The following is a 26,906-nucleotide window of genomic DNA, read 5'->3' on the forward strand; positions in this document are numbered from 1 at the left end:
TCCTTAGAAAAGTCTATTAGAAGTCAGAACATGTAACTATTATACACAGAAGAGAAAGCAATACTGTAACATAATATTTATGTTCCAATTTTGTCTACTTTGCCTTTCCTGTGCCAAATGCCCACAGGGCAGAAAAGATTCTCTTCTAGACAATGTGTCTGTCTGGCAAAGTTAAAGTTCAACATAAATGGGATAATGAATTTCATGTGAACCTATCCATGGGCTTCTAAAAACAATGCTGTCTAGAGCACGGGTCACCAGATGAAAAGGTATGAAATTTTTATCACAACCAACGCTTTTGACCTCTACCAATGTCTCCTGTCTCCAGAACCTACACTTGAGGGATTTAAGCAATAATAAACATTAATAAACATTGTCTTCACTTTCCCTCATAGAACTGTTGTAAAGGGTAAAAATATATTAAGTGAAATGGTTTGGCCTTTTTGGCTGAAAAACACTATTGAAATGGAAATATTTTTTAACTCACTACTAAATACCTGTTGATATTTATGCCCATCCCTTACCCTCTACTACTTTCTAAGGCACAAGAGCAAGGTTTCAAAAGTTACTGAGCATTTGACATTACGTCACTGTTACATTTTCCTTTTCCTACAGAAATGATTTGTGCTCAGGTAAGATGTATTTTGCAGAGCACGGTTGAATAGAAAGCTGAAACTGGCCTTGTTCCCCTTAACGTCATGGATCCAGCACATCTGATTACAATTACTGCGTATTTAGTCACCTCTCAGCTACACTTCATCAGAAACAATCATTCCAAAACCTTGCTTCATTCTTCCTCATCTTTACACCATTTTTAATTTCCCAACATTCCCCCTAAAATTAAGAAGCCCGAACTGATATATTGGTGACCTAAGCATACAGAAAAATATGTAGATAAGAAACAATACAAATAGCAACGTAACCCCTTCACCTGGTTAGAATTTTTTTTTTTTTTTTTTTTTTTTTTGGCTTTTTTGTGACCGGCGCACCGCTCTCAGCCAGTGAGCGCACCGGCCATCCCTATATAGGATCCAAAAGCATGGCAGGAGCGCTGCTGCGCTCCCAGCGCCACACTCTCCCGAGTGCGCCACAGGGTCGGCCCCGGGGTTGGCCCCCCTGGTTAGAATTTTAATGAGACTATCCGTAATGACTTATACTAAAACTCATATACTGAATACAGAATATTCAATATCAAGATTTTTCTTTCATGTCTGCTAAGTATAGGCTATGTAAACTTGTTGCCTGTTTTACTTCTCCTGAACTCAATCCTGTTTCTTATTAACTTTTCTTAATTGAACCCATAAAATTGTCTTTAAATTTTTAAATTGTCTTTAAATCTCTGTCCTCAAAATACTAGCAATCTTAGCTAACTCAGAATGTCTTTTCAACTTTCCACTTGTAGTGAAGTTGACTTTCAGTCTTATTATTTTGGAAGAAAAAAAGTCTCCAAAAGAAAATATTAATTTTTAAAGAAGGAATGTGAAATACAACAAAATGGCCAAAAATGAATTTTCAAGATGGCGGCGGCTGCGGCGGCTGGCGCGGAGTAGCTGAGGTGGAAAAGGCGGCCACTGGGCCTCAGGCAGCCGGGAAACTTGTGGACCTTCCTCTCGCCATCTCTTAAGGGAGTACTGCCGCTGCTGACCGGTCGTGGGGGGTGACCGCCACTTTGCCCCCGGCAGGAGAGGCTGCCTCATTTACAGGCAACAGCTTTGAAGTGTGGAGCAGGAAAAGAACTGTTTCTTAGCTCCAAAAGCGAGTCTCGAAACAGGGAACATGGCGCCAGGGCTGCTGTGGATGCAGCCAGGATCCCGGAGGCCGGGGCCGCGCTGAAGGCGGCCAGCTGCCTTATTCAGGATTCGAGGTTTCAGGCTGGCATTAAAGAAGATTCCTGGGAGCCCCTGAGCCGCACCGCGACTGAACAGCCCGAGGCGGCAGCGGCCGAGAACTGGGAAAGGCGGCAAACCAGAGACAGAGAGCGAGCACCCGACCTGGCACAGCACTGTGAGTGACCCCTGGCACAGCTCTGTTCGGGGGGTGGATGCCCACGCGGCTCCCGCCTGCACCACCAGGCCACTCACCGCCTGGTGCGGCCTCCATTTTCCCAGGTGTGGGCAGCTCCGCCCTGCTCGGCCATCACTGAGCCCTCCCACTTGTTGGCCTGGTGCCAGGCTTTCCGGAGCCTGCAGACCGGCCTCCGCTCCCACTCCCTCCGTGGTTCTCTGGCGGGGCTGGTGGCGGGGGGCATCCCGGGCCAGTGTCGGGAGGGCAAGGAAGTACGGCGGGCCGACTGTCACTCCACCATACCCTGGACTCCGGCCCCAGGTAAACTCCCTGTTACTGGGAGGCAGATACCATCTCTGCGGCCACCAGTTTGGAAAAAAGCCTAACGAATTTCTGGTTGGGAATAGTATGGTAGGAGAGTTCCCAGGTCCGCTTGAACCTGCCGGAGACCAGGCTGCAGGTGGGCGCTAGACTCGGTTTATACTGGGGGGATACAAAGGTGAACAAGACCCGAGAAAGATCTACATAGTGCTACAAAGGCACCCAGAGAAACTGGTCGTCTGTGCCCAGCAGAAACCTGGTAGACTTCCTGGGCGAGGCGGTGCCGAGCAGGGTCTTGAAGGCCCAGCTGATAGACGAGGGGTGCAGAAGACACACCCCAGCCCAGCACAGGGCGCACAGAGTGGGGAGACGTGCGGCCAGGGAGGTGGAGACTCGACAAAAACCACACACCCGGTGGGGTCGCTACTGCACGATCTAACAGCCTGGGCCAGAGCACACGGAACAGGGAGAAGTCCTGCACAGGAAGTGAAAGCTCAACAGAGATCACACACCCTGTGGTACGTGATCCACCAGCCCAGCAGAGTCCAAGCTGACCAGAAAAGTGGCTCCCCGGAGAAGCCCAAGACCCGAGGCAACCACACACACAAGACACTAGAGGCCAACTGAGCAGTCACGGAGGGAGCCATACCAAATTGGCAACCACAGCACCATCCTAGTTAGTCATTAGTCTCAAACCGGTGGACTGTGAAACCCCCGGCCACAATGAATAAACACCAAAAAAAAGATACCAGAAATACAAAAAATCAAGAAAGTACACCACCAAAAGTTAATAAATCTCAAACTCTAGATCCTATAGAACAAGAAGCCCTTGAAATGACTGACAAGAAATTTCGAGTGATAATTCTAAGGAAACTGAATGAGATATAAGAAAACTCAGCTAGACATCATGATGAAATGAGGAAAAGTATACAGGATCTGAAAGAGGAAATGTACAAGGAAATCAATGTCCTGAAAAAAAATGTAGCAGAACTTGCTGAACTGAAGAAGTTATTCAATGAAATAAAAATCACAACGGAGAGTTTAAGCAGCAGGCTTGTCGAAGTTGAAGAGAGAACCTCTGAACTTGAAGATGGGCTGTTTGAAATAACACAAGCAGACAAAAAGAAAGAAAAAAGAATCAAGGACATGGAAGAAAATCTGAGAGAGATATCAGACAACCTCAAGCGCTCAAATATCCGAGTCATGGGTATTCCAGAAGGGGAGGAAAATGGAGATTCCATTGAAAATATATTCAACAAAATAGTGGCAGAAAACTTCCAAGGTATAGGAAAAATCACAGATCTTCAGATCCAGGAAGCTCAACGATCTCCAAACATATTCAACCCAAAAAGGCCTTCTCCAAGACATGTCATAGTCAAATTGGCAAAACTCAGAGACAAAGAGAGAATCTTAAAAGCTGCAAGAGAGAAGCGTCAAATCACCTATAAGGGAGCCCCAATCAGATTAACATCAGACTTTTCATCACAAACCCTAAAAGCTAGAAAGGAATGGGATGATATTTTCAAAATACTAAAAGACAAAGGTTGCCAGCCAAGAATACTCTACCCTGCAAGGCTATCCTTCCGAAATGAGGGGCAAATAGTATATTTCTCACACAAACAAAAACTGCGGGAGTTCACTACCACAAGACCACCCTTACAAGAAATCCTCAAGGGAGTACTGGGTTTGGTTCCTGAAAAATAACTACCACTGCCATAAAAACCCAAGAAAAATCTAAACCCGCTAGTATAATAAAAATGGCATTCATGAAGAGAAAACAAGCTAACAAAAACACTATCTACAACCTAAGGAACCAACAAACACAGAAAACAAACAGTAAATCAGAAAGCAAGGAACAAAAGACACCTAAGACAACCAAACAACCAATAAAATGCTAGGAATAAATCAACACCTTTCAATAACAACTCTTAATGTAAAAGGCTTAAATTCCCCAATTAAAAGACACAGACTGGCTGACTGGATCAAAAAGCAGGACCTAACTATATGCTGCCTACAAGAGACCCACCTCACCCATAAAGATTCACACAGACTAAGAGTGAAAGGATGGAAAAAGATTTACCATGCAAACAGAAAAGAAAAACGAGCTGGAGTAGCTATTCTTATATCTGACAAAAGAGACTTTAAACTAAAAACCATAAAAAGAGACAATGAGGGACACTACTTAATGATAAAAGGACTGATCCATCAAGAAGACATAACAATCATAAATATGTACGCACCCAATGTTGGAGCAGCCAGATTTATAAAACAAACTCTATTAGACCTAAAGAAGGAAATAGACACTAATACCATAATAGCAGGGGACCTGAACACCCCACTGTCAATATTAGACAGATCATCTAGGCAAAGAATCAGTAGAGAAACACAAGATCTAAACAAGACTCTAGACCAATTGGAATTGGCAGATATCTACAGAACATTCCACCCAACAACCTCAGAATATTCATTTTTCTCATCAGCACATGGATCATTCTCCAGGATAGATCACATATTAGGTCACAAATCAAGTCTCAATAAATTCAAAAAAATTGCAATTATCCCATGTATCTTCTCAGACCACACTGGATTAAAACTAGAAATTAATAACAAACGAACCTCTGGAAACTATACAAACACATGGAAATTAAACAGCATTCTACTTAACGACATATGGGTCCAAGAAGAAATCAAGCAGGAAATCAAAAAATTTATTGAAACTAATGAAAACAATGATACATCATATCAAAACCTGTGGGATACTGCAAAAGCAGTATTGAGGGGAAAATTTATTGCATTAAATGCTCACTTCAGAAGAATAGAAAGATGGCAAGTGAACAAACTAACACTTCACCTTAAAGAACTAGAAAAACAAGAACAATCCAAACCTAAAGTTAGCAGACGGAAAGAAATCATTAAGATCAGAGCAGAACTGAATGAAATTGAAAACCAAAAAACAATTCAAAAGATCAACGAATCAAAAAGTTGGTTTTTTGAAAAGATAAATAAAATTGACAAACCATTAGCATGGCTAACAAAAAAAAGAAGAGAGAAGACTCAAATAACAAAAATTAGAAATGAAAAAGGCGATATTACAACTGATTCATCTGAAATACAAGGAATCATTCGAGACTACTATAAACAACTATACGCCAACAAATTTGAAAATCTGGAGGAAATGGATAAATTTCTGGACACACACAAGCTCCCAAAACTGAACCGTGAAGACGTAGAAAATTTGAACAGACCAATAACAATAAAGGAGATCGAAGCTGTTATCAGAAGGCTCCCAACAAAGAAAAGCCCAGGACCAGATGGATTCACAGCAGAATTTTACCAAACATTCAAAGAGGAATTGACACCGATTCTTTACAAACTATTCCAAAAGATTGAAACGGACGCAAATCTCCCAAACTCATTCTATGAAGCAAACATCATCCTGATACCAAAACCAGGTAAAGATATAACCAAAAAAGAAAACTACAGGCCAATATCTTTGATGAATATAGATGCAAAAAATCCTCACTAAATTACTAGCAAACAGAATACAGCAACCCATATGTAAAATTATTCATCACGATCAAGTGGGATTCATCCCAGGGATGCAAGGTTGGTTCAACATACGCAAATCAATAAATGTGATACACCATATTAATAAACTCAAACACAAGGACCATATGATCATCTCTATAGGTGCTGAAAAAGCATTTGATAAAGTTCAGCACTCATTCATGACAAAGACCCTCTATAAGTTAGGTATAGAGGGAAAGTATCTCAACATAATTAAAGCCATATATGCCAAACTCACAGCCAATATCATCCTGAATGGGGAAAAGGTGAAAGCTTTTCCTTTAAGAACAGGAACTAGACAAGGATGCCCACTCTCACCACTCCTATTCAACATAGTGTTGGAAGTACTAGCCAGAGCAATCAGAGACGAGAAGGAAATAAAGGGCATTCAGATTGGAAAAGATGAAGTCAAACTGTCCCTGTTTGCAGATGACATGATCCTATATATCGAACAGCCTAAAACCTCTACAAAAAAACTGCTGGAATTGATAAATGATTTCAGCACAGTAGCAGGATACAAAATCAACACACAAAAATCAGTAGCATTTCTTTTCTCCAATAGTGAACATGCAGAAAGAGAAATCAAGAAAGCCTGCCCATTTACAATAGCCACCAAAAAAATAAAATACTTAGGAATTGAGTTAACCAAGGAGGTGAAAAATCTCTATAATGAGAACTACAAACCACTGCTGAGAGAAATTAGAGAGGATACAAGAAGATGGAAAGATATCCCATGCTCTTGGATTGGAAGAATCAACATAGTGAAAATGTCCATACTACCCAAAGTGATATACAAATTCAATGCAATCCCCATCAAAATTCCAAAGACATTTTTCTCAGAAATGGAAAAAATTATCCAGTCATTTATATGGAACAATAAAAGACCACGCATAGCCAAAGCAATGCTGAGCAAAAAAAATAAAGCTGGAGGCATAACACTACCTGACTTTAAGCTATACTACAATGCCATAATAACCAAAACAGTATGGTACTGGCATAAAAACAGACACACTGACCAATGGAATAGAATAGAGAATCCAGAAATCAACCCACACACTTACTGTCAGCTGATCTTTGACAAAGGCACCAAGCCTATTCAGTGGCGAAGGGACTGCCTCTTCAGCAAATGGTGCTGGGATAACTGGATATCCATATGCAGGAGAATGAAACTAGATCCATACCTCTCGCCGTATACTAAAATCAACTCAAAATGGATTAAGGATTTAAATATACACCCTGAAACAATAAAACTTCTTAAAGAAAACATAGGAGAAACACTTCAGGAAATAGGACTGGGCACAGACTTCATGAATACAACCCCAAAAGCACGGGCAACCAAAGGAAAAATAAACAAATGGGATTATATCAAACTAAAAAGCTTCTGCACAGCAAAAGAAACAATTAAAAGAGTTAAAAGACAACCAACAGAGTGGGAGAAAATATTTGCAAAATATATATCTGACAAAGGATTAATATCCAGAATATATAAGGAACTCAAACAACTGTACAAGAAGAAAACAAGCAACCCAATTAAAAAATGGGCAAAAGAGCTAAGTAGGCATTTCTCTAAGGAAGATATACAAATGGCCAACAGACATATGAAAAAATGCTCAACATCACTCAGCATCCGGGAAATGCAAATCAAAACCACATTGAGATACCATCTAACCCCAGTTAGGATGGCTAAAATCCAAAAGACTATGAACGATAAATGCTGGCGAGGCTGCGGAGAAAAAGGAACTCTCATACATTGTTGGTGGGACTGCAAAATGGTGCAGCCTCTATGGAAAATGGTATGGAGGTTCCTCAAACAATTGCAGATACATCTACCATACGACCCAGCTATCCCACTGTTGGGAATATACCCAGAGGAATGGAAATCATCAAGTCGAAGGTATACCTGTTTCCCAATGTTCATCGCAGCCCTCTTTACAATAGCCAAGAGTTGGAACCAGCCCAAATGCCCATCATCGGATGAGTGGATACGGAAATTGTGGTACATCTACACAATGGAATACTACTCAGCTATAAAAACGAATGAAATACGGCCATTTGCAACAACATGGATGGACCTTGAGAGAATTATATTAAGTGAAACAAGTCAGGCACAGAAAGAGAAATACCACATGTTCTCACTTATTGGTGGGAGCTAAAAATTAATATATAAATTCACACAGACACACACACACACACACACACAGACACACACAGACACACACACACACACACACACAAACCGGGGGGGGGGGGAAGAAGATATAACAACCACAATTATTTGAAGTTGATATGACAAGCAAACAGAAAGGACATTGTTGGGGGGGAGGAGGGGAGGGAGAAGGGAGGGAGGTTTTGGTGATGGGGAGCAATAATCAGCCACAATGTATATCGACAAAATAAAATTAAAAGAAATAAAAATAAAAATGAAAATAAAAAAAATAAATAAATGGCCAAAAATGCCAAATAGAGTAGGTACTTGGTAAAGATAGACTAAATGAATGAATAGTTTGGTACAAACATTTACCTAAACTTCCTGATGCACACAGTTAAAAGTACTATACTCTTCTGACAAACTCTTCACAGAGTTTAATTGATCAATACGCAGTGAACCATGCTAGTTCGGTTGCTGGAGAAAGATAAATTAAATCAAATGTAAGAAGATATAATTGGAGTCCACCTTTTACCAATTTCTAATTCACTGCTTAGTTTTCACAAGTTACACATAAAAGTTTTACAATACCAGGGTCATTGTTTTGAAAAAAAAAATTAAAATAATGAGGAAATGTAAATCAAATTTATTTATTTTTCCTAAAAAAGTAACATTGAGTAAGACCAAAATATCACATCTTGGACTTTCTTTATAAAAGAAATAGCATTGAGAAACACTTTTCCAAGTGTACAAGTAAATTTCTGTGAGGTTATTCAGCACAGTGTGATCTGTTATACCAAATAAATAAATAAAATTAAAATGTCCAGAAATAGAGAAATGAAAAATAAATCATGGTACACATTATGGGATACTATGTAGTCATTAAAGATAAAATGTTAGACTCATATAATAAAAAGGAAATAATAATATTCAGATATATTTTTGATATAGTCATATATATAAGCACATGTATATATGTGTATCTCTATATACAGGAATAGATACCTACACATAGACACAGATGAAATATAGACAGGTGTTTAGCTCAGAGTTAGAGGGGAGTTTCTAACGTTTTCTATTGTATCATCAGTATTCAATATGCAGAAACAGGTATTTCTTATACTTTAATTTAATATATTTTAACAATTAAGTACCAAGAATGCTGTGGATAAATAAGCAATAAAAAATCACAATAAATAAAATTAAATGTATTAATATACTTTGAAAATCTAATAACATATCCTGAGCACATAACTGTAAAAACAGAGGTGGTGTTCCGCACGATGATGTTTTCACTGCAATTTCTATGTCAGTGAAATAACAGAAGCCAACTGAATATCCAAAAATATAGAAAAGTGCGTTTTTATTTATTCAGTGAAATATTAAAAGTAAACAACAATGTTAACAATGAGGTTGTGATAATAGAAATAGATCCAATGTAATATTTATTGCTATATTTTAAAAGGAAGAAACAAAACTGATTATTCTAAATGATCACATTGCTACTTAAAAAAAGAAAAAAAAAATTCCACTTAGGAAATACACCGAAATGATAATAGTGGTTATGTATGGGTGCTGATATAAAATGACTTTTTTTTGCATTTTCCCTTATTTTCTATAAAAATATTTTTAAAATTTAATAAGTATGAATAAGAAAAACAATTTTCTTAAGAAAAGAAAGCAAGAAAATTCTTAAAATTACAATTTGGGGGAAATATTATCTTTAAATATTGATAATATGAAGCAATTTTCCATTTCTATTTTTGTGCATTTTTCACTTTTCTCCATAGCTGTGTGCATTATTTTCTTACTGGAAAATGCATAATAAACATTCAAAAATTACCTTGCAGATCTTTAGTGGCTTAGGGTGGAATATTTGAGAAGAGCAATAAGCTGCTGATCCCTTTTTTCTATTCTTTTGATAAATGAAAAGATATTAATTGAAAGCACAGGATTCAATAGGATAGGACAGAATAAAATAAGATAGGAGAGGATAGGATAAAATAGGAACACGGAAGAGAGAGAGTCATATGAGTGATATTATAGCCATCCAGGAAATAAAAGGAGTTCCAGGTAATATAAGCAAGAACTATTGAGGTAATAGGAGGGCATAAGTGACAAAAGTTACTTACCCTTTAATGCTACTACTAACCAAGTAGGGCCCAAACATTACATATTATCCAACCTGTGGTTCCCTTGTGACAGGTGCCTGCCATACCATATTTCTCATGGCTTGGTTGTCATATGTGCTAGAACACCTAGCAAACAATTTCTAAGAACAAAGTATTTCAAGATATATTTAAACATTAATAAATAAACCTTACTACTGTGCCATGTACAAAACATCTATTCATACTCCATCTCACAATTTTCCTAACATTTGATTGGTATTCTGTGTTGGCACAAGCTATCTACTATACTATGCAGTTCAGAAAGTTAGGGTGAGTTGTTGCTTTGACACTTCTTGGTTTATCTATCATTTTTTAAAATCTATACTATAGCCAGCCATAAAAAAATAAAATAAAATATCTATTCTACTTTATGCATCTATTATTTTAATATTCTTGACTATATTTTTATTCTATTTCCTACTATTCCCAAGTTTGATATTATATTTTTACAGCCATTTTTTACTATAACTGTTTATATGGGATTTTTTGTTTAAATTGTCAAAATTATAGATGATTCATAAGAAAGATATATAGATATTAAATCATACTTAAAATACCCACAGCAATCATCCCTTAAGTCACCCAATATACTTTAGATTTCTAACTGAAAACTAGTTACTGCAATCAAATGTCTTAATATCTTTTTAGAATTGTTCCATCTGCTGATATCACCTCCACCTTCATATTAACCTAACTAAAACCAACTGTTATAACAAGTAAATACAAAAATCCAGTATTTTGTTACGATATGAACAACTTAGTTGTACCCCATTTTAAGAAAATCTAGTAGGCAAAACCCAACAAAATACTATATAATACTTATATGATAACAATATCCTTTATGTTCATCATAATGCTATTTGAAATAGTAAGAAATTAGAGGTAATCAAAGTTTTTCTGTCTGGAAAATGGATAAATAAAAAGTGTTAGATGTAAACTACGGAATACTGTACAGCAGTTGAAAGCAAGGGACCAAAGAAACATAAAGCCACCTAGATTAGACTTTGAAAACATAATTCCAGATGGGAAAAAGTAAGAAACTGAATGAGCCTTGTGGCATAATATCATTCTTGTGAATTAAAAGAAACATATATGAACACCAATAAAATGATAAACATCAAGCACATTAGAAAGGTTACTATTGTAGGAAGAGAACGGGATTGGAGAATGGGGAATGATTAAATGAATGAATGAATAAGAAAGCTAAAAAGGGCCTTGCACGGAGCCAGGAAGACAGTGTATTATGAACTGAGCTATATGCTTAATTAAATACCCTGTACCTAGCATCAGCAATTTTTTTTTTTAATCTTTTGTTTCTACAGAAAGAATTCACTGCTAAGTCTTCTAAAATGAGTACTCTTCGTGTATTCATCAGTCCATGAGTTGTTTGACGGGTTTGAAAAAGGCAAAGAAATTTGCACCTAAATTTGGAAACCACTGCCAATTTAAAAGCACTTAGCCATGAGTTTAAATATTTTTGAAATTATAATTGGAAAAATAAAAAATATACTACCATTTGCAAAATGTATTTTCAAAACATTTCAGAATTCATGCTTTGCACTAACTTAGGAGATATGTTATTGAAAAAATTTAGTCATTAGCAAACATTTACAAATAGAGTTCAACATCAAAACAATTTTAACTCCAAAGATGTTTCCTGAAAGAAATAAGTCTTAGCATTGTTATGAATTTGTCTGCTATAACTTGTCATTAGAAAGAGAGAAGTGATACTTTCTGAGGGCCTTATACTCATTTCTTCCTTACCTTCCTTAATCTTCCCCTCTCCACCCCCCCTCAAAAAAAATCCCATAAGACAAATATACATTAAACTACATTAAACTAAACATAAGTTAAACTAAATTACCATTTTTACAAGTCAATATGTTTCAAAATTAAGATTTTTATGTGCTTCAATTTAATAATACAATTATCAACTTAAAATTGAAGAAACTGAAACTTTGGTGGTTTTTATAAATTACATAAAGATAAATTTATTAAGAGGTAAAGTCAAGATTTCAACTTAGATCCGTTTACACATAAAATCCATGTTCCTTACATGACATCACACCACTTCCATTGATACACCCAACTTTTCACTGGCATGACCATATTTGAGATTTGAGCTAATAGTCTCCCATGCTCAGGAAAAAATAATACAAGACACTTGGTTTTTGCAAGTATCAGAAAAATGTCATAAAGGACCTGAACAAATTAAGTTTCATATGTCTGAAATCTTTGGATGGAACAAAATGTGTTTCCTTCCTTAAGCATGACACACTCAAGATTTAAAACCAGTACAAGTCTAAGACCAGTTTTCTTTAAACAAAACAAAACTAAGGAAATATTATAGATCTATTCTGAGCCAGCAAATTGAACTCTTCCATGATTTTCAGTTGACTTATCCTTTCAGTATCTTACATCTAAAAAATAAAATGTACACACACACACACACACACAAAAAAAAAAAAAAAAAAAAACAAAAACCGGGGGTGGGGGGGAAGAAGATATAACAACCACAATTACTTGAAGTTGATACGACAAGCAAACAGAAAGGACACTGTTGGGGGGGAGGGGGAGGGAGAAGGGAGGGAGGTTTTGGTGATGGGGAGCAATAATCAGCTACAATGTACATCGACAAAATAAAATTTAAAAAATAAATAAATAAAATAAAAATAAAAATAAAAATAATAAAAAATAAAAAAAATAAAATGTACAAGATCAAAATAACTGAACAGTTAGTTCAGTTATGGGTTCTACATAGTCTAAGCCAATTCCCAACCCCAGAGAAAAATTCCATGGGACATAACAAACGGAACACAGACAGACAATGCCCAACAGCCAATGCCATTTCTCAAGTAAGAGCACAGCATTCATGTTGAAGCTCTACATTCTTGTGGTTTAATATGAGTCATTTTTCCAGTTGGAATCCATTAGTACAGACCACTGATATTTGCTTGGTTTTCCTTTTCCATATTCTGAGCTACAGGAAAAAAAGGAAAAGAAAAACATACTCTCCACCTTTTGTTTGCATAACTCACACACTTTACAATTGTAGTTTGGGGCTCATGCCTTTTAAACCAAGAAAATTAAGAAAGCTCAAAGGTCCAAAGAAACTTATCAAAAGTAAGCTGGCCAAGGAAAATTAGTGAAAGGTAAAGGTACTATTATTGCCCTGTATCATCTGTGTTCTTAACAGATGACTCCTATTTTATTGCTCCACAGCTGTCTCTCCTTAGGATAATTTCACTCACATTGAAATCCAAGTTCCCATATGAGATGGGGTAACAGGGAGTTTACTCAGGATTAGATGCTAATAGGAAGGCAAATAAGGGAAAGCATATTTAGGGAAAAAGAAGTTAACAAAGAGAACCAAAAGTACAGCATGGGGGAAAAAGGAAACTTATTTGGATTGCTGCCACTCCAGATCATTCCAATGGCCCTGAGCATTCTAAGGTTACATTAAATGAGATTATTTGAAATTTGAAATCAGCTATCTGAAAATCCCATCACAGGGAAAACAAATATAGTCAGAAAATTATTAATCACAGATCGTTTCTTAAATACATGTTATTGGGGAAGTGGCCACTGACTTGTTTTTCTTTGTAAATCCTAAATATATAAGATACTTTCTCTTTGGTTATATCACTCAACTCTTTTTACCTTAAATTATATAAGACCTATGAAAGTCTTGATATTTGTCTGGAGACCTTTAACAATTTCCAAATCCATGAAAACCATTAATGTATGCAATTTTTTCCCACAGAAAAATTTAGCCATAGATGGGAGCCATTTTCAAACTCACCTTTCCAACTTCTAAAAAAGTACACAAATTCTATTTATTGAAAAACATCCATCTTTTTCTTAATCTATCTACTAATTTTTTATCCCATTGCCAGAACTGAAAAGAAACTACTCTTCACACGACACTAGCTTTTCATCACACCACTTGAGTTTGATCACATCACAAAGCTGCATTAGGATGTGATACTAAGAAGTAAGGTAGGCTTACTCCCCACCTGGGTAATTTTCTCTTACATATTAGTGTCACCATTAATTACAACATGTCACAGACTTTCAGGATCCCACTTCAATAGTCAACACCACCAATGCAAAGCATATTGGATGTTAAGGGTTGTCTGCTACTTTTTTTTTGCCATGAAAACAAAACCTTCCCTCATTCCTTTCTCCAAACTTTCCTTAATGACTACCAGGGAAGCTATGTCATGGCACCATGACCAGAGTCTTAAAAGCTGGATGGAATGATAGGAGAAAGAAACAGTACATTTCAACCATCTTTCACATCTGCGATGCTTTCAATTCTTCAAAGTATTTCCTTATCTGTTAAGTCATCATCTTCAGCACAACACTCTGAGATGGGTAGGATATATCATCATGTTCTCCTGGGGTACAAAACAGTAAGATGGATTATTGTATAAGGTTATGGAGGATGAGAGTAGAGGAATGAAAACAAACAAACAAAAAAACCCCTGACATTTTTAGAGTTTCTATTAGGTAATAAACTTCATGCTAGAGGTACTTTAACCAATGGGCAAATTACATACAAATTCAGCTTCCTCTTATAAACAGAACCTATCCTGTAGAACAGGGAGGACTCTGACATAGACATATCAGGTACTTAGCAAAATGTCAAGCCCATGAAAAGATTTCATTGTAAGTTGGTTCTAGGTATTATTACTCATTTTAATTAACTTTAAGAATCACAATAATCTCATGATAGGCAATATTTCCCTTGTTTATCTGTTGAAAACTCCAAGCTTCAGTGAATATTAATAAAAAGTATTAGTTAATGTTTTTTTAATAAAATGTGTTCTACTTCATCATCAAACATCTATTTATTAAGTACTCTTGTGAGCACTGTAATAATGCCATAAAGAATAAACATCTCTCTATGTGCACGGCAAATCCCTTCCATCTTTATACATCTCTGAATTCCTTTGAATAGTTATATTTATTTTTATACAAATAATCTATAATATTCCCATTTAGCACTACTCATAGTATTAATACTAAATACCACTATTAAATATTTATAGTAATAATTACCATTTGCTGAGTGCCTGTGCACCAAGTGCTGAAAATTTCACCTGCATTTTTTTATATAATCCTTACAACTAACCTAAGAGTAAGGTTTAAGCTCTGTTTTATAAATGAGTTAAACTTAGGCTCAGAAAACTGATTTGTCAAAGTCATAAAAGAAGAGAAACACTTGAACCATGATTTAAATTCATATCCATATAGCTTGAAAGCCCATGATTTTGTCAGTAAAACAGTAGGATTGATTGATTTTTCTCTCCAGAATTAGCTAGACAATTTTAAAATTAATTTTATGATAAATGCAACACTTAGCATGATGGACATGAAATACTGGCCAGGAATTAGAAGATCTACCATCCACATTCAGCTTTACACTGAGTCCATCAGAAGGCATTTAACTATACTAGTTCATCTATCAAATGAGATTAATGGATTAGAACATTCTACAGTTCTACAGGCCCCTCTCCCTCCAATCCGAGTGTTGCCCAGAAGGAAGCATACACAACCACTAAGTCTACAACTACTACCACTTCTATTACTACTACTAGTGTGCAAGGTAAAATAGCTCCTCAATATTCACTAGGTTCCTCCTCTGGGAATCAGTTCCCTGGAGTCACACCTTTGGTGCCAAGATCTAAACAATCAAGGTGAAATATTAATTCTGCTCCTCATGGGGTGTTAATTTATCTGATTTTCTTCTTTGGGGGCATAGAGGCAATAAAAGGGTATGGAAGAGCAATGTTCAAAATAATATTAGGGTGGGGCTGAGACTAAAGTTCTATAAACAATTGAGCAGGAACCTCACAACATCTGTCTAAATGGGCCTGGGAAGGGCTCTTGTGTAATGTCATTCTGGAATGCTAGTGCTCAGCTGGGTTTCTACAATTAAGGAGAATAAAACTACAGTAATCTCAGATTAATTCCTCAAAACTCATGTTTAGCTTCCGGAGAAAGACTGAGAAAGTTGTTAGTTGCAGGCTAAATTCTGTCCTCCTAAAATTCATATATTGAAATCCTAAGTTGCAGTAGGTCAGCATGTGACTGTTTTTGGAGACAGAGTCTTTAAAGAGATAATTAAGGTTAAATGAGGTCATTGGTGTGGGCGCTAATCCAATATGACTGGTGTCCTTAGAAGAAGAGATTAGGACACCAATATATGCAGAGGGAAGGCCATGTGAAGACACTGCTAGAAGAGATCCATCTATAAACCAAGAACAAAGGTCCTCAGAAAAAAACAACCCTGCTGACACTTTGATCTTGTACTTCTAGCATCTAGAACTGTGAGAAAGCGAATATCTTTTGTTTAAGCCTTCCAGTCTGTGGTACTTTGTTATGGCAGCCCTAGCAAACCAATATAGGAGGTATCAGATATACAAGTCTGCCTCAGATTAAAGAATAATCTGCATACTATTTCCTTACCTTTACTTCTGACCAAGTACTTATCAGTAGATACAAAAACACATGACCAAAAAAACACTAAGAAACAGTCTTAGAGTCACTGTGGTGGGATGCAGAAGAATAGAAGTCCAGGTTCTAACACTACCTGTCCCAGAACCTCATCTAGTAAAGCAGAGTGATTGACAGCATGGTCTTAGTGCCAGGCAAGTGTGGGCTTAAACTGGCCTTTTCTACTTGTTAGCTGTGTTACCTGGGGAAAGCGACTTGATCACTCAGAATCTCATTTTCTCAATTCTTTATAAAGTGGTAATTCCTACCTTCCAGTGTTGTTATAAGCATCTAATTAAATATAAGGATTAAATGAGATTATAAAAGTAAGAGCTACAAACTGTGTCTGGAACTTCATATGTGATTAATAAACGGTAACAGATGTTATTAATTTGAACCATATGAAATGGCTGATATTTTATCATTTTAAACTACCAAAATGGCAGTTCCACATGGTTCAACATAATATTAATATTGCATAGAGGAAGAAGAGCACAATGGTTCAGAATACAAGTTTTGTCAACAAATGAATGAATGAAGAAAATGTGGCACACAGTCACACATTCTTAATAGGAATACTTTCTAAAACATGTGTCCTTAGACAATTTTGTCACTGTGTGAATATCACACGGTGTACTTACCCAAACCTAGATGGTATAGCCTACTGCACAGCTAGGCTATATGGTATAGAATTGTAATGTTATGGGACCACTATCATACAAGCAATCCATTGCTGACCAAAATGTTGTTATGTGGCACATGGCAAATACACAATGGAATATCATTCAGCCTTTAAAAAGAAGGAAATTTTGCAACAACATGGATGAACCTGGAAGATATCATATTATGTGAAATAAGACCAAAACAGAAAGACAAACACCACATGATCTCACTTATGTGTGGAATCTAAAAATGGTGAATTCATGGAAGTAGAGAGTAGGATGGTGGTTACCAGGGGCTGGGAGTGAGTGTGTGGGTTTGGGGAGATACTGGTCAAAGAATACAAATTTTCAGTTAGATAGAAGGAGTAAGTTCAAGAGATATATTACAAAACATGGTGACCATATTTAGTAACCATATATTGTATTCCTGAAAATTGCTGAGAGTAGATTTTAAGTGCTCTTACCCCCAAAATTGATGTGTGTGAAGTAATGCATATGTTAATTACCTCAATTTAACCACTCCATAATATATACATATTTCAAAACATCATGCTGTACATGATAAAAGTATAAATTTATTTTTGTCAAAAAAAAACAATAATAAAAGAATGCAAATTCTGGAACCAGGACCTTTGGGCTAGAGTCCTGCTTCTGTCACTCACTAGCAAGATTTAGAACCTCTGTAATTCATTTCTCAGCTGCAAAACAAAAAACTGAAAACCTCTACTCTATAGGATGGATGAGAAGATGAAATAAATTAACAAACGCAAAGCTCTTAAACTAATGACTCGTATTTAGCCAGTCCTCACTGAATGTAATCTACTATTGATATTATTATTATTATTCACAACAAAATGAAAGAAGTGGATTTTAAAAACTGAGAATCAGTCCAAATTCTAATCTAATGCTGTTTGAGATGGTATTGATAAACGAGAATTATGCAGTGGGCATTTAGCTATATAAAATTAAGAGGTTAAATATTGAGCTCTAGAATTCTTATAAATACTGTGAAATTTGAAATAATGTAAATAAAAATAAGTCTCATAATTCCTTGACAATTTACTTGATACAATTCTAGAACAACTATAATACTGAAAATATATTTTATCTTCAAGATAAATCAACAATTTTCCTTAACTTCTTAAATTGCTAAACATTTCAAAATATTGGTTCATATAAAATGAAAAGCTAGTAGTCCATACTAACTAGTGGTCCATATGTTTATACTACAGGCTAATACTGGACTGAGAGGATGAACAGACCAAATAGTGATCAGGTCACTAATTCAGTGGATGATAGTGAGCAAATCACTTCAATCTCATTTTTCTACTTTGGAAAATGAGAAAGAAATCTAAGTAAAGATATAAATGCTCTCTTCCAAGTCTAAAATTCTATGAATTGATATCCATTATAAACAGATGAAGAATATAATGTGATTTTTTTTTCTCTCTTCCAGAGCTTTATTTTATTTCTTGGGATGAATACCCAGAAGTGGGATTGCTGGTTATATGGTATTTTTATTCTTTTTTATTATTATTATTCTATTTACTTATTTATTTATTTTTGCATTCTATTTTTTTTTTTTGCATTCTATTTTTTTTTATTTTACTTCTCAAGTCACATTGTACATGAGACATGATACATTCATCATGCCCCTTTACCCATTCATCTCCACCCCCTCCCATCCTCCCCCCACCCAACATCATATCTGTTCTCTTGACTTAAATAGTTCAAGGAATTTTCGTAGTTATTCTGTCTTCTTACCCCCACCATATATTTGTTTGTGTGTTTATTTATTTATTAATTTTTATCTCCCAGAAATAAGTGAGAACATGTGGTATTTCTCTTTCTATGCCCGACTTGTTTCACTTAATATAATTTTCTCTAAGTCCATCCATGTTGTTGCAAATGGTAGTATTTCATTCTTTTTTATAGCAAAGTAGTATTCCATTGTGTAGATGCGCCACAATTTCCTTATCCACTAATCAGATGATGGGCATTTGAGCTGATTCCAGCTCTTGGCTATTGTATATAGAGCTGCAATAAACATTTGAGTACAGGTATCCCTTTGGCATGATTTGACCAACAGACACATGAAAAAATGCTCAATATCACTCAACATCCGGGAAATGCAAATCAAAACCACACTGAGATACCATCTCACTCCAGTTAGGAGAGCTAACAGCCGAAAGACTGAGAATAAGTGCTGGAGAGGTTGCGGAGAAAAAGGAAATCCCATCCACTGTTGGTGGGGCTGCAAAATGGTGCAGCCTTTATGGAAAATGATATGGAGTTTCCTCAAACAATTACAGATAGATCTGCCATATGACCCAGCTATTCCCCTGCTGGGAATATATCCAGAAGAATGGAAATCATTATAATGTGATTTTATCAAAGCAATATAACCCATTTCACCTGTCAATAAAAAGGAAGAAATCTTTTTTTCAAATAGCAGAATAAAATAAAAACAACAAAGAAAACAGTTAACTAAAAATATCCCCTGAATTGAAACTACCATGCATTCTTGGGCAATTCTATAATTCCCGTGACTTCTATATTCTGTGGAATAAAAGGAAAGACTTCATGAGCAAGCCTCTTCTAAAATCGACAGAAAGCATATTTTACTTCTCAAAAGAGTCAAAGCTGCCCAGGCCAGCTATGAAATCAACACTGACTTAAAATCCTAGGTTCATTTGTCCAGGGACTCCAATCTTCAACTTTAAGAAATTCACATGACATCAGATTTCTCTCTCTGTGAACTGTTATGGTATAACTCTCAGGACTTAACCCTTGAGGACGCCCTAGAGGGTAAATTAGTTAATGTTTCTAAAGGATAATGATTAACCAAAGAAAGATCTTCACTGTGGCTCATTACATAGTTAAGAAGAATCTGAACACTCACAACTTTCTTCCAAATAACATAGGTACATCAATAAGTTGTTTTTTTAATCCAAAACAAAAAAGAAACAAACACTTCATGACCAAGCAGCAGATCTAAAACAATATTTGTGACAAAAAACGAAAAAATAAATAAATTCCCATCATGGCACCATAAGAATAACTAGGTTGAAATTGAGTAGTCCACACACAAATGTTAATTTGGAGGGAAAAAAAGATAAAAACGAAGACATATTGAATCTCGTAGTTAAAATGTTAATATCAGTTAAATGATATCACCTAATTATTAAAATGTCAAAAATACATCTCAAAAATAGGTGAACATAAATAAGAGGGCTTCTATATTTGTTTTTTGAGTTAAATTGCCCCATTTCAAAAAATTAGAAAACAAAATTTCTCAGGATTGCTCACAACACATTAGTGCTTTCTAATAAAGTACAAACAACTATATTTTCCATTCCTTGAAAATAAATAAATACAATCAGACTTCAACTTAAGCAATCAATGGAGTTCTTTATTTAAAAGTCTGTTACGGGAGGCGGTTATTGTTTTGTTGGCTGGTTTGTTTGCTTGCTTTGGCTGCCCTAAAAAGACTTTTCTTCCTCTTAGTTAATTTTAAGATTCCAAAACACACAGCATGTCATAATTAAACATCTCCTAGGAAGTGCACAGTCTGATTAGCACATTAACTCAGTCACAAACCAGCTGTGACCATGTAGTCTCCCAGTCTGGATCAGACCAGTCTGGGAAAGAATAATCACGATGAAAACTCCTAATATATATCAATCCCCACATTATTTTATCTTCAGCACTTAAGATCGTATTTTCCCTGTCAATTCTTATGTACATTTTAATCTTTCATTTTGGTCTGAGAATAATCACTTAGAAATAAAAATGACCACTCCAATTCTGAGAATTAAATACTTCTTTTTCATTCTTAAAGGGCCCCCTTCCAGAAAACTTAGAAGATGAGCCAGAAGTCAAAGAGATGTTTATAATTCTGTGCCAATAATTAGAGCCATCAACTTCCTATCCAATATCAATGCCTGTTTTGTAGAGGAGGAGCAAGAGGACTACCCATATCCTGGTGTCTTTTTTACTGAGCTAGTTGGTTGGCTACTTGCTTGCTTTAAAGCAAAATAATAAGTGCATTTGGCCCAAAGATAGTAATGTCTTCCCTCGTGGTCTAACTTGTAATGTCCAAAATGGTAGCTACTAGCCACACATGGCTATTGAGTATGTAAATTGTGTCTATGGTTACCAAAGTACTGAATTTTTAGGTTTATTAATTTTATTAATTTGAATAATCACAATTTGTGGTAATGGACATGCTTCCAGTATGGATCTGGACTTCACATCTTGGGCATAAGGGGTGACAATCAGCTTTGTATCTCATGAATATTCATAACCAATAAAAAAATCACTTGCTATAATAACACCACGGTCAAGGGTTTTTAAAAATAAATAAATAAATAAATTTAAATATTAAAGCAGAAACTCGTTTATTATTGGAAACTTTTTACGCATGTTTGAAACAACTTGCATATGTGAACCTACTTTTTCACCTGTACTCACTCACATGTGGGAGCTAAGAGAGAAAGAAGGAAGGAACGAAAGACCACAGTAGTGCATTGGACTTGCAGAGGGAGAGAGCATTCCTTGGGCTACAAAGTGGAGTGGGGGGGAAAGGCAGAGGGAGCGGGAGGTTGTGGATAATTGGGTGGGGGACATGGGGTACAAATGCAATTTGTGGTAATGGGTATACAGCAAATATGAATCTGGACCCCACATCATGGGCACGAGGGGTGACAATCAGTTTTGTATCGCATGAATATTCATAACCAATAAAAAAAATTTAAAATAAGAAGCAGTGATAGCGAAAATAGTAAAAAAAAATAAATTATAAAATCTAAATACAGGTCAGGTATTTCTGATAAAAATTCAGTGATTTGTAGTGTGCATGAGTATAAAATACATACTGCTTCTCAAAAAATGTATAGGAAAAATGAATGATCTCTTTTTTAACATTGACTATATGTTGAAATGATAATACTTTAGATACATTGAAATAAATATATTTTTAAAATTAATGTCATAGCATTTTCCTTTTTTAATGTGCTACTGTAAAACTTTAAATTACATATATTACTTGCATATATTTCTATTGCACAGCATTGATAAAGAGCAATACTGACCTGAGATGAGGCAGTTTAGAAAAGCTATGTAGTATGAGGGAATAGCAGAGAAGCCAGATAGGACTGCACTCAAATCTGAGCTCTGACACTGACAATCAAAAAGCACCTGAACAAGTCGTATAGCTTCCTCAGCCTCACATGTAAAATGAGGAAAACAGTTTCCTAGCTTAAGCAAAATATTTGCAAAGTGCCTGGAATATCTTAGGAATAAATAAACAGTTGAATAAATAGTTGTTTTTTAATAGAAAGCAGAGATTTCAGGCAATTACTAAGAATTAACTGCTTTTCAAACGTCTATGTCTTCCTGCAAATGGGTTACATTGCAAAGACCCTTCCTGCCCTTTGTATTACTTTGTCATTACCTTACATTTTGCAGACGAATAACAGCAACCTTTATACTCAGTGCTATTATCAAAGTGCTCAGCAAATGGAAGTACTGCTTCCATTTGTGTTTTAAAGTGGTACAATCAAATAGATTTCCAGAATACCATTATGGTTTTTATGAACAAAAAATTCACCTCAAAGAGACTTATAATATCAGAATATTTATGTCCTCTTCAGGATTTCTGCATTTCTATCATGATGGGACTGAGTGTTTGTGAAGTTCTAAGGAGCACTGCTGTAAGACATCAAGTTAATAATATACGGTTTTTAATGATGTAAAACATGGGAACTCTGCAATACTTATTTTAAATTAATTCTCACTTTATACTATATTTCTTTGCAATTTGAAAAGTGCCTGTAAATTCTTATTCTGTGAAAAATGCCACAACTATCATATTAGAAAAGATAAGCCAAACCAAATAAAATTATATACTCCTTCATAAAGCAAATCATGAAACTATATGTAGATGGAATTCATTTTTCACTAAAAAGTAATATGCAAGCTGAAAATACCTATTCCAATATAATTTAGATAAATTAATGACTAAAACATTCATAATGGGAAAGTAAAAAGTTTGGAAGTCACATTTCATCTTTCAGCATTTTGCCAAGAAGACCATTCTTTTCCTTAATGACTCGTGGTAAAATGCTGAATCCTGACTAGATGGCTTAAATATCAACTCACTATGATTACTCTTATGCTTCCATGAAAACCAGTTTATAATGACTCTTGCAGTCTTCAGTCTGCTTCTTCTTGCCCCTTTTGCTACTAGTCTTCCATTTGGTCTTCTTATCATTGTTTTCTTCATTCATTTGATTAATGCTTATTGAGCCCCTACTATGTTTCAGCAGCTCTTGAAACTCACTAGCCTGCCACATTATTCAAACTAAAGCACTGAAGTGGAAAGGAAGTAGAGAAAAGGATCATACATTTAAATATTTTTAAAATTGTTGTGTTATATACGTGTGTGGATAGGTGGTTGTAAAACCTTCACCACATCTGACTTGTCGCCAAAATAAATATGAAGATTAGTTGCATAGTATCCAAGTTCATAAAAATTATCTTTTTGGTTTCCAACAAAATTAACTTTTTAAATGTCATTACTTTAGCTTACACTATGTCACAGAATTAAAGTCCAAAGCTCAGTAACTGCTTTCCAAGTTACTTCCGTAAGTTTCCAATTCTTAGATTTTATGTTAACACAAATATTTCCTGATTAAAAGCAAATTCTACCATTGTAACATTAAAGAGCTTTCTCCAAGTTGTTCATCAAGTTACGTAATAGGTCAGTTAAAGCTCCCACTGAAAAACCTCCTGTTCATTAATTCATACCTAAGGGGAAATTTCTAGTAAACAAAATAAAAATGATAGGCCAGCAGACCTCATATGTTTATTACAGAAAACTTTTCTTAACTTGATTATTGCATTCTAATTATTTACTTGCTTGTTTTCCGATTAGATAATAAGCAACTTAAAGGTGAAGTCTTACTCTCTATGTGCCTATTTGAAAAGTACAGGGTTCATCATGGTTTCTGAATGATTGATGGAAGATTCAATGGATGAAAGAAAGAAATGTTGACATTTAAGAGTTACCAAGAGTTTAGTCTTTGAGACTATTTTTCTCAACCCATTAACTAAAAATATAGGTGTTAAACTTTAAAAATATAAATTGTATGACCAATAGATAGATTATGAAAGATAGTACTTTGTTGTATAAAATAAAATATCAATGAATTCAGGTGCAATTTATTGCAGGTTTATTATGTGCCAATCACTACTCTAGGTACTAAGTTTAAGGAAAAATAAGGTGTGCATATGTAAACCATGAAAGAGAGGTCTGGTTCCACTGAATTCATCTGAACCAATCATAATTTTAAATAGTTGTTATTTAAAAAACATGAAAAACAAAGCAAAACAATGTATCTTCTCCTTTGGAATTTTTCTTCCACACTAAGAAGGAATGACAAAATCTGCTTTCTCAGGTGCCCTAAAATTTTGCAATGTTTTATACTTTTTGCTTGTTGATTAGAAAATGCAGTCTCCTTAGAAAATGCAGTCTCCCTATACAAAGTAATATGTCCTCAGTGACACTGTCTTTTGTTAAGGGTATGAGGATGGAAAGAAAGAAGGAGTTCAGAAACATCACAGAATAGAGAAAAGAAAAATATCAACATGAAATAAATCAGAGCAGTTTTGCCCAGTATCATATTAGACTAGAACACTAAAACCATAATCAGCCACCAACTTCAGGCAAGCTGCTAAGAAATGCCCACAAATGAATAACCCCATTAAACAAACATTTTGTGAGAGTTATCAGTAAAAGGAAACAGTGCAGAAATCCTCTGAATAAGCTCATGAGCAGGTTAAAAGCCTTGATAAGTGAAAGCTAAAGGCCTGTCATCGGTTGGTCCTCCTGGTGAAGCAGATCCTTCAGGGCACCTGGCAGCTGGCCATAAGTAGCAAGTTTTCTCAGACATTAATGGCAGACTCATTTGTTTCATGTTAGCAGACATTACTTTTGGTTCTTAAAAGAATCTTTTGATTTTTTGTTTTTCAACCTAGACAAGCATAAATGATAAATCAAGAAAACTTGGCCACTTTAGAGAACTAATGTTTCTAAAGTGAACCACACGTGTTCCTTTGATGAATGGCAGAACTGACCAAGCCTTACAGCAACATTCGTTTGCATTAAGCCCATTCCACCAGCCAGCATCATTGGCCACCAGGTAGGTCTCCCAGGTTCCACTTACCCCCAACATCTGGTGGAGGTAATGATACTCTGGCCCTTGGTTATACAGCAGGAAGGTTTTCCAGAAAAGCAGGGCATTCAGGGAGAGCCAGATGAGCTAAATCAATCAGGCAAAGGGAGAGAGAAAACAAAAATTAAAAACGAATGTTACCTGATGAGTGAAAACCACAAGTACATTCCCTGGACACAGTACTTTCAATGGAACCTCAATTAGTAACTGCAGAAAGCATTCTCAATTAACCAGCAAACTGAAAATCCCTCAGAGGAAAGCAGATCTGACCTTGTACTGAATGAGACTAACAAATTAGTGACATCGCCATGTCCCAAATAGAAGCATATAGGAGAAGAGTAAAGGGGGCCGACATCTTTAAAGGGTTAAGAAAAAGCTGTGTTCACTGAAAGTGACCTCTTTTCCCCTCTTTCATATCCTCTCTCCCATCACTGTGTCCGAAAGTTCCCATGCATTTGGAGGAAGGGTGGGGGGATCGTTATCTCCAAGTTTCAATAGCGTTAAGCTTTGTTACTTGAGAATGTTCGAATTAGAGACAAAACTTCCACTTCCAGCTTCCCACCCGCGTACGCTCAGAGAATGAATCAAAAATGCTGCAGGAGAGACAAGACGCAAGGAGAGCCTAGCCCGCCGTCCTACCAGGCAGAGGTGTTTAACCCCTTCGTTGGCCAGCCAGCTCCTCCAGGACACAGCCATGTCGCCGGCCCCGCCGCGCTGCGCTGTATGCTGGCCGGCCCGGGAAGGAGCGGCGGCCGGCCGGGCCGCGCTTACAGTGGTGCGGCCTGCGGGGGAGTGGAGGGTGGGGACCGAGGGTCAAAGACTGAGTGGAAGCCCGAGGCCCGGCGCCAAGCCAGCCCGCGCGGGCTCTGCGCCCCGGCTCCGACCCGTGCCGGGTCTGCTCTGCGCACTCAGCGGCCCGCGGCCCGAGCTGCACCAGTCTGCAGCGCCGGCGCCGGCCCCTTTGTCTGGGGACGAGCCTGTTGCGGTGGCCGCTGCGGGTCAGGATGTCCCAGGTGGGAACTCGGAGGCGTCTCCTGCAGCCTCTAGCCCGGACTGCCCAGCTCCGAAATACCGACAAGGATGTGGATGGAGAAAGATACTCACGCTGAAAGTGGGGATCCGCGCCGCCCCCCTCCCCCACACACCCCTAGTTCTTTCGGACTCGTTTTTCTCCAAAAAACGTTCAGTTCAAAGAGACTTGGTAACGTAATTTGAGCCGGAAATAGACTTTTGTGTGCTAGCCTCCCCTTCTCCCGCCCATTCTCAGCCACTTATCCCACCCCCAAACAATCGCCAC

General features: G+C 36.6%; 1 protein-coding gene across 1 annotated transcript in view; it reads right to left on the reverse strand.

The window, feature by feature from the left end:
- Positions 1–26,305, reverse strand: part of LOC134376184 (NADPH oxidase 4-like) — a 147,089-nt gene extending 120,784 nt beyond the window's left edge. Inside the window, exons 1-2 of the mRNA XM_063094825.1 lie at positions 26,249–26,305; positions 25,601–25,696 (exon numbers count right to left, since the gene is read on the reverse strand). Of these exons, the coding sequence (XP_062950895.1) occupies positions 25,601–25,696; positions 26,249–26,305 (153 nt within the window). The remainder of the gene's footprint in view (positions 1–25,600; positions 25,697–26,248) is intronic.
- Between the last annotated feature and the right edge of the window lie 601 nt (positions 26,306–26,906).

Source organism: Cynocephalus volans, chromosome 4, assembly GCF_027409185.1.
Source record: "Cynocephalus volans isolate mCynVol1 chromosome 4, mCynVol1.pri, whole genome shotgun sequence".
Lineage (NCBI taxonomy): Eukaryota > Metazoa > Chordata > Mammalia > Dermoptera > Cynocephalidae > Cynocephalus > Cynocephalus volans.